The following is a 14,544-nucleotide window of genomic DNA, read 5'->3' as shown; positions in this document are numbered from 1 at the left end:
CTTCCGAAGCATTCTCAATGGCTTGCCAGGTCATTCTCGGAGTCGGCGATGCAAGAAAGGAGCAAAGTCTCCGAGAAGCGGGTCCTTGTCCAGAATCGACTCATTAGTGGCGGTTTGTCTGGAAGCAGGACCAAAGTCTTCGGTCAGCGTTGGAGCGACTGGACGAGTCGGCGCAACTGGGGAAAAAAAAGCAGCCCGACTCTCTCATCGATTGTGGATCATATTTGGACTTGGGCCCACCGCGGCTGTCAGCAGGGGGCATGAAGGAGATCGTGGAGGTGTTTCATAGAGATAGTTGGATACACAGGTCCGAGGCGAAGGCACGTCCGATGAATGATCCATTTTGTTATTATTTTCAGGGCAAGATAGATTGGTTCTTCATTGGTTGGGTGGAAGAAGAAATAACCACCAGGAACAGAGTGTCTAAGCTTTGCTTGAAATGAGTCTCGGGTCGGATGGGAAATGGATTCCGGAGGCGGTGGCGGCTCCGACCGAGTTTAACTCATCGAATTCGACCCTCGAGGACTCGTTCAGTCTGGACACATCCTTCGCTTTGAGACCGGGGACCCGCTGTCATGGATGGTGTGTTGATATTGAACGAGAAGACAAAAGTGAACCTGAAAGAAATGCCTGGAATTTTTGTTTTCTTTTTCCTTTTTGGAGGGGGGTTTTAGGGAAAGGCGGGAAAACTCCAACAATCTAGGCAACGGAAATTATAGTACTGTACATGCTCTTGCTTTTGCTTCATCACAAATGTTTAGCTTGGACCATACGGCGGAGCTTACCTGCAGGGGTGAACTGGACCGTGAGAAGTACCAGGAGTTGCTTTGGATTCACATGTTGATCCAACCCCGACTGCACTGATCTCCTCCGTACCTCATCCATACTGATCCGTCTGACCTGGCCTTCCGCCTCATGCTAGAAGGACCTGAATCGTTGACCAAATTCGGAGCCTCTGCTCGTTAGTCTATTCTCTTAGGTAGAGATTCCAATCGCCAGTCCCGCCCGACAGCCCCCAGGATCGATCTCAGATCGTGCCGTGGCGACCACGGGACTGCATCCATTGGAGTCCTGTCAATGGAGATCGTCCCAGACCACCCTAGAGAGACAAATTCCGGTGGCACGACTTGATGATTTGCATTGCATGAGGTAGTTTAGAACGGTGCTGCATGTTGCCCCGGAATTTACCCCGTGGTCGTCCGCTCCCCATGATGACTGTCGTCCACTTTTGGCGCCCTCGTCACTTGCCCTCGAAATTCCAGTACTCGGTCCATCTCAGCCCGAAGGACTACAAAGACTTGTCCCAGCGGTTGATTCCTTCGTGGTTGGGTCCTCTTGATACGGTTCATTGCACAGCGCTCTCGTACCAGTGCAGTGACGAGTACCGTCCATGGACAGGTCTATACTCCATCATGTAATTGAGTACCCCTGGACTATCGTAAGTCACCAGTCATCCAGTCCAGTGCGATGAAGCCCTGCAGTGTCGAGAGCTTGCTTGGCTGATGGGACAATCAACTGTGTTGACTCGGTCGAGAGTCCGCCCAAAGTGGTCAAGTGAGGTACTTCCTGGGCTGGTCCCCTGGTCGGTTGCTCTTTTAGAGTTTCCTCGCTTCTCCCTCTCGTTGCTCTTTTTGGGTGATTTCCGCCTCTCGCCAGACTCACGATTCGCGGGGGGCTCGTCACGTTCGAGACGCCTCCAGGTGCATGTTCGAGTGGGTTTCCTTTTCCTTTTTTCTTCTCTTCCTCCCTTGGCTTTTTTTTTTCGATTCCCTTTTCCGTTGCTCCCTTTCTCCGCATTCTCCACGGGTCTTGCTCGTTTGAGTAGTGACGGTCCATGGCGTTTCTTCTCCACTCTCCGTCCACTCTCACTGAGGGCATCCACTCCGTTTTAGTGCTTCCACTTTCCCAGTAGCATCCACCAACTCCCCCCCAAGAAGCCGTCTCCTCTCTCGTCCCACCCCCCCCCCCAATTCTCTCTCCTCTCGTGTGTGGTGACTCGCTGGATCTTCTCATCATACTTGACCAGCCAATGAGCGAGCCCCCATCTCTCATTTGTCGACCAGTGCAGGCGTGCGAGTGCTCCGTTCCCGATTCCCCCGGTTTTTGGCAACGGAGGCAAGGTTTCTGGGCACGTTTGGGCGGTCTTGGGAGAAACCCTCTGCACCTCTGCACAGCTCGCCGGTGTGAAACGCTTGTCTTGACTGAGTTCGTCGGGATTTTCTTCTCGACAGGAGCTTGGCTAGCGTGTGTGCTTCTTGGATGACTGCCGTCTTCTACTCTTCATCGAAAAAGCCGAATCGAACCACATCTTGTTTCTTTGTGTTCTGACCCTGGTGCCAGTCCCTTTCTTTTTTTTTCCCTCTTCTACAACTACCCTTGATCTTTTCAACTTGATTTCTTGGCCTTCACCTGACTGTGGTCCTGTAATCTTCCAACCGTTCTTCTATTCCCTTCTAATTGACATATCGACGGTCATCGACACGCTCCGCGCCAGGCCCTCCTTCTCTTCCATTCTTTGATCTGTGGTTTCGCTCAGCAGGACACCGACACGAGTCGATTGTGCTCCCTCAGCCATTGCGAGAAGGACGATCGCTGCCTCTTGGTGAACTGCGACTTTGTAAACCGATCGGGGGAGCCATCCACCTCGGAACGTTTCCCTTCGGTCCCTCCCAGTGAACGTGGTCCCTTTTCGGAATCGCGTGGTTCTTGATTTCCACTGGGTGTGCCTCTCTGCTCCCGACGGCGTCCTCACGAGATTTGAACCGAACTATGATTCTTCCTCCTATCTACATGCCTCTCTCACAATAACTGTGTCCTCCATGAGCGATGTCGCGCCCGCAGGTCAGCATCGACCGGTTGACACCGCGCCGGGCGACGGTTGAACCGCGTGAGGCGATGAATTGCAAGTCCTGTCGCAAACGCAAGGTGAGCTTCCAGCATCCTCTCACGTCACGCTTCACTTGTCTTTCTCCCGTCCAGTCTCCGCGTGGGCGTTCTCGGTCGACGCGGAAAAACTGATCGCAATTTTTCCAGATCAAATGCAATCGACTTCGGCCCAGCTGTGAGGCCTGCAAGGTCTTCCAGTGTCCCTGCATCTATGGTGAGTCCATGTGCCGCCCGTCCCAAGTGCCTCCGTCTTCCCCCTCCGTTTTTCCCCCTCTCCCATCCCCCACTTGTCTCGGAATTGCCGAGTGCTGGGTGGCCTTTGCGGCATCTCCACATATGCCTCTGATGCGCTGGTCCTTGAGGATCCCGAAACACAATTGCTGAGACTAGCTCCCCCTCCCGTCCGCTAGATGCAATTCCAAAGAAGCGCGGACCCAAAACCGACGTTCTCGAGGCGCTGCTCAAACGCGTCGATGGGTTAGAGAAAAGACTTCAAGATGAAAAGAATCCCATCTCCCCCACATCCCCAGACCAGCAACAATCGGACGAGGGAGTCCCGCCTGCGCCCGTAGCGTCCACGAGTAGCTCTCGTCGCAAGACGATCGATGTCTCCTCGTATACGATTCATCCTGCGCCCGAGTCGCGGCCGCGTCTGCCGTCCAGTCTGTCGCAGGGCGCCGAGACGTTCCCCCGAGTGATCGGGCAGAGCCCCTCCACGGGTGCTTCGGCACCGTCGCCGTCGTCGCAGCATAATCCGCTTTCCGATGTTCTACTGGATGCGTATTTTGCGCGACTGCATGGGAAGCCTTTTCACATTCTCGACGAGGCCGAGACTCGCCAGCGCCATCAAATGAATCAGTTGCCCATGCACATGGCCAAGGCGATCTCGGCAATGACGATCAGGTGGGCCATCTCGTCCCGGGGCCGCCCTTCGAGGCGTGGAGCTCTCCGATGTTCCACATCACATGCATGTCTGGTATGCTAACCTACTCACAGGTACACATTTGTTGGGCAACCGGACCAATCGCACTCATTGCGGATGGGTCTGGATGCTGCCGTGCAAGCGCGGCGGATGATCGATGTGGACGATCCCACAATTGATGCCTTGCAATCTTTGCTACTGCTTTCCCAAGCGTTCTTTGCCTACGGGATGGGGAAAAAGGCGTACATGACATTCTGTAAGACTGGCCATTTTTTGAAGAAGCCCTCGTTCATCGTTTCCTCTGTTCGGGCTGGCTGACTCGCGTTCAACGATCATCAGCCAATTGTGCGGCCATGGCGGTGGCGCTGGATCTCCTGCACGAAATTCCATCCAAAGCCAACGTATCTGCCTCCGAGCGAGAGACCCGGCGTCGACTCTTTTGGTCAGTGTACTTGATGGATCGTTTCATCACCTGCGGTTCCAAGCGGCCCTGCCTGATTGCAGATCACTCCATTGTTCTACGACTTCCCTCCTGGTCGCCCCATGCAGCTGGTCTCAGTATCGAGGGCGAGCTGTTCCACGTCGGCCCCAATATTCAATACTCGGCCGACTCACGTCGCAAGACGCCGAGTGCGGCATCACTTCTGATTGATATCACGCGGATTCTGGGCGTCACGAATCGCTACTTAGCCGCTGGTGGTGTCAAGGGGGACTCGCATTTCCCCTGGCACGCGCTCTCCAATCTGTCTAAAATTCGCCAAGAGCTAGATATCTGGGCGGCGGGTACCCAGGATGTCTTTTCTTCCATCGAAGCCTTGTTTGGGCACCCGGAAAGCACAACCCTCTTGCTGAGTAAACTTATCTACCATCTGGTCCATTGTCTGATCTACCGTCCATTCCTGCCGATTGACCTGGTGGAGTTGCGAGGGACCGGCCAGCATCAGTCCTGGCAAATCGAAGCCACCAATCTCTGCTTCTCGCACTCCAATGCCATTGCGGAACTGGTTGAGCTGGGTCGAAATGCTCCTTTAATTGAATGGCCCGCCTTGGTCGGGTATTGTGTCTGCACAGCGGGGACGGTCCACGTGCACGGTGTGCATTATAAGGGGCGCGAGGGTGAAGTGTTCTCGTCAAGTGCTGAATTTCTAGCCCGGGAGATGCACCAGCTGGCCTGGTTGCGGAGTGCCTGGGCGGGCGTACAGCATCAGCGGGAGCTGCTCCAAACCATCTACACCTGTCACACTGAACTGGTGCAAAATCTGGCGAGTAGCTCCATGCGTTTTTCGCCCGTTTTTCACCTCGAGGATTTCCTCGATCGATATCCTGGTCTCAACGTAGATGGTGCACACGTGCGCTTGGTAGATACCGGGGACGAGCTGATTAGCAGGTGAGCAGATCCAACTTGATGTTGCCTTGTCATGGTTCTCTTTTAGTTTGGCTCGCTTTACTTATCGTCTTTTTTTTTGCTTCTCTCCCCGTCATTTTTGCACGCTAATCCCCCCTTTTTTTCATTAGTCCTCCAGCCTTTGTCGATCAACAAGCGCAGTCGCACATCTACCGGTCCATGGCGCCACCGGCATCCTATCAAGCACAAACCGCATTCTACGGTAACAACCTTCGATCAACGCCGCCTCTACTTCCATCATCGCATACGTCTGAATCCTCCCGGCGCCGCAATAACTCTCACTCTCACGCTCCACCTCAACCACATCATTCTGAAAAACAAGCTCCGCCTCCTTCGCTCTCTCCTTCTCTCCACTTCCACCGTGCTCAGCAGTCTCAGCCCTCGCCGGGGCTCTCCTCCATTTTCCATATGCAATCCACCTCCGGCTCTCTTTCCCACCCCAACGGCCACTCCGTTCATGACCCCACGCAACACCTTGCCCTGCCTCACGCCTTTTCTCCCAGCGCTTTCGGTCTCTCTCCACCCGCTCTCCTAGCAGACCCGTCTCTCGGCATCGCCCCCACGCCCCCTTCCCATCCTCAATATGCGACCTTCCCCTTTGACGCCAATATGACCCAATCTGGTGCGGCCTTGACTCCCGGTGCGCAATCGCAGACGAGCGGGACTCACACAGCGAGCAGTGAAACGGGCAATTTAGAAAAAGACCCGTTCCTGAGTCTCTTGGAGCAGCTGGCGGAGAATGAGCATTCGCAGGGAGGTCCGAGTGAATTGGACTTCTTCTTGACCGGGGCCATGGATACCGCGGCCGAGGGAGAGGTAAATAATGTTCAGGGCAATGGGAGGAATTCGGGGAAGGCCACAAATGATCCATAAGATACGTCATTCTCTCTGACGGCCGTGTGAATAAGTTTTCTTGAGCATAGGGAGGATTCGCCATATGGATGATCCTGCAAGGGTACAAACATGGGGAAATATGTAACTTTGCGGTCGGATTTAGACTCGGCCGCTGACGGTTGTAATGAATGTCGAATTGTACCCGCGCTGGTGCCCCTGGCCGAGAACGATTCGGGTCCCTGACGAGACTTGCATGAACATGAGCTGAACTTGAGTCATTTTGGCTCGGTATATTGGAGGTGGCGATACCAGGATCTCGATTCAAAGACCTTTCCTCCGTACGGGGTCTCAATCGAATGAGAGCACTACCAGCTAGTGCCCCTAGATCCTTCTCATCCTCTCATTCTCCCATCCTACCCCCATACGAAGATATAGAAGGGGAAAAAAACAAAAAACAAACGAAGCACTTTTGAGTTTTGACATCCGTCACCATGTGGAACATCTTCAAACCTTCTTTTCGCTACCGACCCAACCGAGAAGTGGAAGTCTCTCGAAAAGAGATGGACCTTCCTGTATCACAGAAAATTGCAACAGATGCGGATTAGTCACCTTCTTCTTCTTCTTTTTCTTCTTCTTCTTCTTCTTCTTCTTCTTCTTCTTCTTCTTCTTCTATTGTGAAAAGTGATGGACCGACGGGGTGAATGAAAAGAAAGTCTTCTTTTTTGACCGTTTGATTAATCAACTTTTGCGTTCAATCAATTCGGAGGACCGTAAAGGGATAATCAAGAGGAAACAAGAGGGAATGGAAAAAGAAACTGGACGGGGGTTCATGCAGAAAGGTAGTCAGATGAATCTCTCAACACACATAAAATCCAACGAGTCATCCTCGATTTTCAGCACAGGGCACCAGATCAACACAAAACGCCGACAACTCGCTTAGGAACAGAAGAAAAAGTATCATCACTCTAGATATAAAAGAACTCCGCATCAGAGACATCAAATTTGCAAGTCCTCCACACTGCTGGAGCGTCTTGCCTTGCCCATGGCCGTATCGCCTAGGGACAAGGAGGAAATGGTCCGGCTGGTCTTTGGTCGAGTCACCTCGTCAGTCTTGGTACAGATCCATGTCGAGGCGTACATGTTGACTCTGGGGCTGCGTGTCAGCAAGGCAAGAAATCCTCATCGAGGGACACACTTTGCGTGCAAAAATCAAGGCCGCGCGCAAAACTTACCGGTCAATACAAGTGCCAGGGAAACGAGCCCCTACGCGACGAGCCGCGAACCCATTCTCTTCAAAATGCTTGATATACCACGGCTCAATACTCGCCGAGCGAAGGAGGATCCGACCACCCTTCTTAAGGGCAGTATTGAACCGACGGGCTTGCGCAGGGGCCGCATCCCCGGCGGGATCGAACCAGTCCATCGAGTCCATTACCTAAATGGTGACGGTAAGCAATGCTACACTTTCCTTGTCTTTAATTTTTCTTTAAAGATTCAGAGTTAGAATCTGTTAACTCACCACGGCAATAGTCAACGTGCCAGGAGTGATTCGGTTGATCACTTCGTTAATCTCGTCGGTGTGAATGCGAAGACCATCAAAGGCTCCCGGGGTGGACATTTTCACATGCGCTTGCGGGGACAAGTAGGTAGGATGGCAGCTGGAGATACGGTCAGCAGGACATTCTCTGGAACCTGAATCTGTCAAAAAAAATGATTGGAGAATTGCTGACCGGCGTGAGAATTTTCCTTGCATGCAGAGGTAGTAAAAGTAGTTATCGTTGCTGATCAAGGTATCGTTGACCACGGGGTCCAAGGTGTTCACCACGTATTCCCAAATCGACTGCCCGCTAAGATCCTTGCCCTGTTTCATCTCAGTGGTCAACCCGTTGCGACGGAAAAAGTCGTCGACGATCATATTCCGCTGGTTACGGGGTACACCAGCCGCCTTCCAAGCAAACCACTCGGTACTGACAATGGCCCAATTGAGAGGCTTGCTTAGAAGCACCCGACGGATACGAGGCCAAATCTCTCGCTGTTCAGCCAGAGTCTGTGCCGAACACATCTTTTCCACCTCGCTCTGTAGTCCGAAAATGTTGAACAAGTAGCGAACCATGCGAATCGCATGGCGAGAGCCACCAGTCTCGTAGAGCCCTCGGCCGTATTTGGAAGTGAAGACGTGGGCGTGCTCCGTCCAGTACTGGAAGGCTTGGCTAGACAGATGGGGGCTCAGCTTGGAGATAAGAAGCTCTCTGAACTGTGGGTGTTTCCCCTCTCCAAAGATTTTCCACATGTCCCGATGGCCCAGTGCCATGTAACTGGCCACCTTGAGCTCCAAAAGGTGGTTCTGGTTTGGGTTGAGATCCACGGCATGGACTCGACGGGGATTCTTCTGAAGGTAGTCTAGGATGTTGTCACCCGCGCTCGTGATGGCCAGGATGACATCGTCGGGACCAATGTTCAGGAGGCGGTGATCAACACGGGGATCCTCCCAGGTGAAGGCGTAAATGTATTCATTCTGAAACTGCGTGTGTTTGGGAAGCATGTCGTTGTAGTGAATGCGGTAGTGATGGTTCTGGTAGAAGGAGGAAGGAAGGGGCAGGTTTGCGCTGAGGTTGATCACCGCTGATTCATATGCCTTGGAACGGATCTCGCCCGTGCTCTTCTCGACCGCCTGGGTCATCTCTTGTTGGTGAGTTGTCGGATGCAGATAGGAGACTCGGTGAAAGATGCGTCAAGCTTCTCGATTGTGGCGTGACTGGAAGGGGCAGATGTGATTTCCTTGGGACAGCCCACAAAGATGTAGTAGGGAATTCCGCCAAGGGCATAGTTTCGCTCACTGGCCGAGATCACCGTCCCAAACTTGTATTCCAAGTAGTCACGACGAGCTGCCTCCAGGCTCACCCGATCAAAGTCAAACCAGGCCCGCCAAAAGGCTCGACTCAACCAGTTAACGTGCCGATTGAAGGCACCGCCCGTGTAGTTACGGCAAGAGACGTCAACGATATTTTGCACTGCACTTCCCGGGTCAAAATTTGACCTTTTCTTTCGTGTCGTTCAAGACGTACCGTAAAAGTCGCAAACCCCAAGCAAGCCGGTCGGCTTCAAGCGAGACGTCAAAGAATCAACAACGCTGTAATAGTCTATTCCATAATCCACGCTTAGCTCGGGCCATGATTGAGATGATCCACCTTTTGCAGTGTACACGCACCAGGGATCATGGACAGGCTGTAGCTCATTGTCATGAGATCTGCACGGTCCGTCGTGACGCCGTTGGTCGACTTGGGATCTACCTGCCTCTCAGGCAGGCGGAATGATCGCGCATCCTGGCACAAAACGGTCACGTTCTTCCAGCCGAGACGTTCGAAGCGCCGGCGGGCTACCTCACAGAGAGATGGAGAGAGATCGACGAGGTAGACCTGCTCGAAGAATTTGTTCACAGGAAGGAACGCAGACATGGCCTCGATATTATATCTGCTCTTCCAGTCAGTCGAACGTGAGGGCAAAGTAGCCTCATGGATGGAGAATGTCGTTGCACTTACCCAGTGCCACCTCCAACCTGTGCACCATACCTGTGTCAGTGTCGTTCAATCCAACCCATGTGCACCTCAAATGGGTCACTTACATCCACCCAGACAGCTTTACCCGCTTTGATCTCCTTATTTTCCAGCTTGTATTTCAATTGCGCGGCCACCAGACCAAGCATATCTTCACGCCCACGTAAAAGTCGATGACGAGTTGCATCGTATACGGAAGCCTGGTCGTGGGCCCACATCAAGGTCAGTGAGCTGCTTTTCTCTTCAATTGGTGTACCTCAGCGTGGATTGCGCGAGTCCTCCCTACCTGCGCTTTGTAGAAGCTTTCCAGGGCACCTTGTTGACCCTCGACACTTTTATCATGAGGCTTCAAAAAGCTTGCCCAGATAAACTTGACATAGGAGAGAGCTCCATGATCAAGGTCGATCTTATTCTTGTGTGATGAGGCAAAGAGGACGAGGCCGACGAGGCCGAAGACCAGGAGGGCCGTGCCAACGATATAAATGTGCATCCAGTCCATGATCACGCGCTTTCAGAGGTCAAAGAGAACAAAGAGAAAAAAAGAAAGCAAGACCGGGTGAAGGACAGAGTCCTGAAAGGGCTGTGGAGGAGAGCACGCGAGAAAGCAACTCATATATTCTTTATAGGATGCTCATCGGCACACCTCCATACGACCGGAAGCAGCGCCATCGTGAGGGGTGTGCTTCACGGACAACCTATCACCCCAACACATGGGTGGGGGCACTATCTAATCCGACTGAAATTGGAGGGGACAGCGTGTTGACGCCGAAGAGATTAGGGTGTGGTGGAACATGGGCAGACACTGAAGGTTTCTGCATTGAGGGCCGGGGGAGGAAACAGTGGTAAGTACCATGTACCCGACCAGGTACACTAATCTTCCAGTCTTGTTTCGCTTTGACACTGGAGGAAGATCAGTGGAGACGAATGTAGCGTGTACATGACGAGCTCATCCTCTGCGACAGCGGAGCTTCCACCGGAAAGACGCACTCGGGCCACCCTGCACCAACCGTGACCTCCGCTGGACCTTTGGGTCATCGCGGGGGGGGGATTTTGTGTAGGCCAGACAGTAGTGGATTGCGATGTTCATTGACCAATCTGGTTGACTATCGTCACGGATCACTTTGCCTGCATATTTACCTATAGAAGCGGGCACGAGGGCGCAGCATGTCGCTATGATTGATCCTCCGCGGATCCCTCTCTATTGAATTCCAACGAGACTTGAAGGAGATCGACAGTCCCTCCCTTGACGGTCCACTGGGCCATGCACTTATGATAAGCGCTCATGGTCTGGTTTGGCGGGGCTCTCTTTGCCAACTGGGCCAACATCCATTTGGCAATATTGAATGTTGGATTGCTCCTTGACAGTGGACACCAGCGCTCAAGCGGATTCTGCTGAGCATAATACCGGCCGTTGAGGAGTTATGATCCGCCACCGTACTGATCCTCGGAATACATTGCTTGGTTCAGAATCTCACCAGGTCAAAGAACTATCCAAGTATCGTGAGCCACTGCCATCGCCCGTTCCGCTTAACTTTAAGAGGAATTAGCTTCTTCCCACGGAGGACCCGCAACGCAGGGACCATTCACAGCTCGGCACATCGGCATGTGCTGGCCCGTGTCCGAGACTCGCTCGATCGACGCGACCAGAATAGTTGGGAGACTGAGTCAGCCTGGAAAACCAGATGAAGAGACGTCGGAGCGACGACGAGTGGTCTATGACCTGCCCCAAAGATGCATCGACTGGGACTTGCTCCTGGCCGTCCACGTCCGCTCGTGGGGGCCTTGTCGGGTGATGATTGGTCAGTCGCACAGCACCGCTTGGGAGAACGCGGCTGTCCAATCAGATTACCGGTCGCCTGCACATTGGGGGTTCCCCGGATTTGATGGGGCCGTACGGATGTCTTGAGAAGCGTGATGAGACCGACCTAGAAACCGGGACTCATGCGAAGTCGAAGTCGTGTACTCATGTTATGACAACCGATGCACATTGCATCTATATGTCGATGAGACTATTTACACCATCACTAGCTGGAGACTTAAGTCATCTCGGGCTCATCCTAATCCTCTTAATTTCGATATATATACACAATCGCTCACGTCGTTTTGGGCTTTGTTGACCACCTACATTGGCTACTCAGCACATTTTGATGGTTGGCCTCAGAAACATCCTTTTACGTCAACGGTCAGGGTCATCCATCGCGCCTAGTACACGAGTTCTGTCCGCGAAAACGTTGTAAAAGCACGTGGTGTGAGACTATTGAAGTATGAGTCTACTTGCTCAAAGAATGTCGGTGGAGAGATGCTTAGCTGGAGGTAAGCTATAGAGATTCGTAGAATACACGAGCAAGTAGCAGAAACATTTCTTTGTGGATCTTAATGTCGCAAAGATGGGTAGGTACTACCCTCGCAAGGACGGTAGCCACCTCGGGCCTCCGTCGACAATCCGGCCAGTGTGTGCGAATCACGCAGAGAGATCGCAGCCGTTGCATTTTGGTCACCTTTAGCAGTGCGTCTGTATCACCATAGGTGTGATGTAGAAGAGACACAATACGGCTCGATCGGTCTTGGGATACCGAAACTCAGGCATCAGACTACGTACTAATGTCCCGAGGGTGTCGCCGGAAACTGGATGGGGTGCCGACAGTCTTGCTCTTCTGCAGGGAATGTAACAAACTGTTACAGTAATGATAATACAGTACTGGGAAAGAAGGCAAAATGTGAGCGGACAGATACATACTGTACTGTTGTTACCTGGGTGCGGGAGCTAGCTGTATGCGGCTAGCGGTCATGGTTTAGGTTCAACCGGTGGTTGGAGTAGTCAGATCCACAATAGGCGAGTACTGTGTGGGTCGGAAAGGGAAAGCTGACACAAGCAAAAATGAAAGATCAATGGGGTGTGAACCTGAAAAGATGAGCCAACAAAGTAGACAAAAAGAAACGATACAAGATCGTTCCAGATGGTCCCAGAGGGGGTCGAACCCTCGACTTTGGCGTTATTAGCACCACACTCTAACCAACTGAGTTATGGAACCGATATGCTCAAAATGCTTATTATGGCTATACGTACCAATCGCAGGTTCCCATCTAGGGCTAGCGCGCAGAGCAACATAGGGCTCCCCATGTGACATATTCAGGGCCAAGAATTTTCTCTCAGATGGCATTTGAGAGTTCACCGGGAGCTTGACTTCCTCAATCGCTTGGCCTTCCACCTGAGGCCGTCCTCATCATCTCCCCCTTCCCCCTTCAATCAACGTGGCGACTATTTGTCCCAGGAGGCCAAATGACATCATGTTCAATCGGGCCCCACTCCTAGGTAGGGCAAACGCGGCTTAGGGCATGTCGCCAAACTCAAAGTGGGTACTATCCACTTTCTGGCAGCTCAGGATTATATAGCCAAAACTAAAATCCTGGCATGTCGGTTCCATAACTCAGTTGGTTAGAGTGTGGTGCTAATAACGCCAAAGTCGAGGGTTCGACCCCCTCTGGGACCATTTCTTTTTGCCTTTTGATCATATTCAACACGTCCTTCCATCGGCGTTAACGCTTTTGATGTTGAGAGGGTGGGCAGGGACCATACGCCACCTAAACTGTGCGAACGCCCAGGTCGCGGAAGTGGAAGACCACTGATTGGTTAGCCCAAGCGGTACGCGAATCCAGCAGCTCGTGTGACATATTGTATCTATATTTCGTGTTGTGTTGTATGTATCGTATTGTACTTTACTTACGACCGCTGCCCTTGTGGTCGCCTTATGTGCCCACATACAGTAGTTTCTATGGTGCTGCCTGAGATATCATCCTTTTCACAGCTTTCTCAACTTCGAGGGGGGAAAAGGTGAAAAGAAAATTTTAAATCCCCAGTTGATTGAGCAAGTGTTGTACAGATGGTTGCTGAAAGCCATCTGCAATTTCATATCTAAGCTATTCCACCTGTCCCGCGCGCGGGTACTGGAAATCATCAAATGCGCGTCGTTCACTAGTCCATGGATTTCATGTAGATACGATGGTTCTTGGTACTGCCCGCCCGTACAACAATATCGAGGATTCAATGTTCTTTTTGGTTATTCTCCATGGGTTCTGGAAATTGGTGTACTTGAGCGGAGTTTCTCGACTGTTTCCCTGTCTGGAGATCCTCGGGCGGGGACGTGCGTCGGCACCATTAATTCATCTGTCGGTGGTTGAGCCGCACATGTTCGAATATATATCTCGTCACATCTTCTCGGGTCCGGGCAGGTGTAGGAGTATGTCGAAACCTGCACCGGTCGGTGATCGGGGCTCGGGCATGGGGTAGAATCGACGTAACTTCCTTCACACAATAATAGCGAGCGAACCTTAGCAGATCCTGGCTCGAATACTTGTCGTCTGACAAACTACGAGCCGATGAGGAATACGTGAATTACAGGTTGTGACTGGCCTGTACTTTGTAGGCGTCACGGAATGATGGATCGCAACCGACCAGACGCGAAAAAAGTGCTTCCACGTGACATGTCTGAGACCAGGATTGAGGATATGTAGCAAAAGATTCATCTGTCAAACAACGGTTCCATAACTCAGTTGGTTAGAGTGTGGTGCTAATAACGCCAAAGTCGAGGGTTCGACCCCCTCTGGGACCACTCTTTTTGGTTCTTGTACCTTGGGCGCGTTCGTTTTTTTTTTCTTTCCTCCCCCCCCCCGACTTTTCCCGGAGCCAATTGAATTTCTCTACGAGATGCAACACTCGTTGAACAGGATTGCCCTATCACGGCCAGATTGGGTATGGCTACACCACAGAGCGAGAAGAACCTCGAAAGTCCGATGCGTGGATAACAACCAGCATGGCAGGGCGTCGGAAAGGGGTCGGAGGTTCATCTTAATTAGCAGTTACCACTAACGTAATTCCCGCATGACCGGGTCACCCGGTTGAGCGGGTCACCTACCACCATTAGAATATTTCAAAATCGATTATC

General features: G+C 52.2%; 3 protein-coding genes and 3 non-coding genes across 6 annotated transcripts; 4 read left to right on the top strand and 2 right to left on the bottom strand.

Moving 5' to 3' along the window:
- Nucleotides 1–2,826: 2,826 nt before the first annotated feature.
- On the top strand, nt 2,827–6,086 carry POX_h09432 (uncharacterized protein; the record flags this gene model as incomplete). The annotated part of the gene is made up of 6 exons (XM_050118186.1): nt 2,827–2,925; nt 3,034–3,100; nt 3,297–3,789; nt 3,883–4,064; nt 4,148–5,195; nt 5,324–6,086. The coding sequence occupies 6 exons, from the start codon at nt 2,827–2,829 to the stop codon at nt 6,084–6,086; spliced, it is 2,652 nt and encodes an 883-aa protein (XP_049964973.1).
- A 957-nt stretch (nt 6,087–7,043) lies between these two features.
- Nucleotides 7,044–10,100, bottom strand: POX_h09431 (uncharacterized protein; the record flags this gene model as incomplete). Its single annotated transcript, XM_050118185.1, has 10 exons — nt 7,044–7,194; nt 7,280–7,482; nt 7,567–7,705; nt 7,778–8,718; nt 8,841–9,058; nt 9,113–9,187; nt 9,256–9,518; nt 9,587–9,603; nt 9,670–9,801; nt 9,858–10,100. The coding sequence occupies 10 exons, from the start codon at nt 10,098–10,100 to the stop codon at nt 7,044–7,046; spliced, it is 2,382 nt and encodes a 793-aa protein (XP_049964972.1).
- A 2,459-nt stretch (nt 10,101–12,559) lies between these two features.
- POX_tR170 lies at nt 12,560–12,633 on the bottom strand. Its single transcript has one exon. It is a non-coding gene; the product is annotated as a tRNA-Ile (tRNA).
- Nucleotides 12,634–13,018: 385 nt separating this feature from the next.
- On the top strand, nt 13,019–13,092 carry POX_tR175. Its single transcript has one exon. It is a non-coding gene; the product is annotated as a tRNA-Ile (tRNA).
- A 509-nt stretch (nt 13,093–13,601) lies between these two features.
- On the top strand, nt 13,602–13,889 carry POX_h09430 (uncharacterized protein; the record flags this gene model as incomplete). Its single annotated transcript, XM_050118184.1, has 1 exon — nt 13,602–13,889. One exon carries the CDS (start codon nt 13,602–13,604, stop codon nt 13,887–13,889), a length of 288 nt encoding a protein of 95 aa, XP_049964971.1.
- A 248-nt stretch (nt 13,890–14,137) lies between these two features.
- On the top strand, nt 14,138–14,211 carry POX_tR176. The gene has a single exon. It is a non-coding gene; the product is annotated as a tRNA-Ile (tRNA).
- Nucleotides 14,212–14,544: the final 333 nt, after the last annotated feature.

Source organism: Penicillium oxalicum, chromosome VIII, assembly GCF_001723175.1.
Source record: "Penicillium oxalicum strain HP7-1 chromosome VIII, whole genome shotgun sequence".
In the NCBI taxonomy this organism is placed as follows: Eukaryota; Fungi; Ascomycota; class Eurotiomycetes; order Eurotiales; family Aspergillaceae; genus Penicillium; species Penicillium oxalicum.
This window is presented reverse-complemented; position numbering and strand designations above follow the sequence as displayed.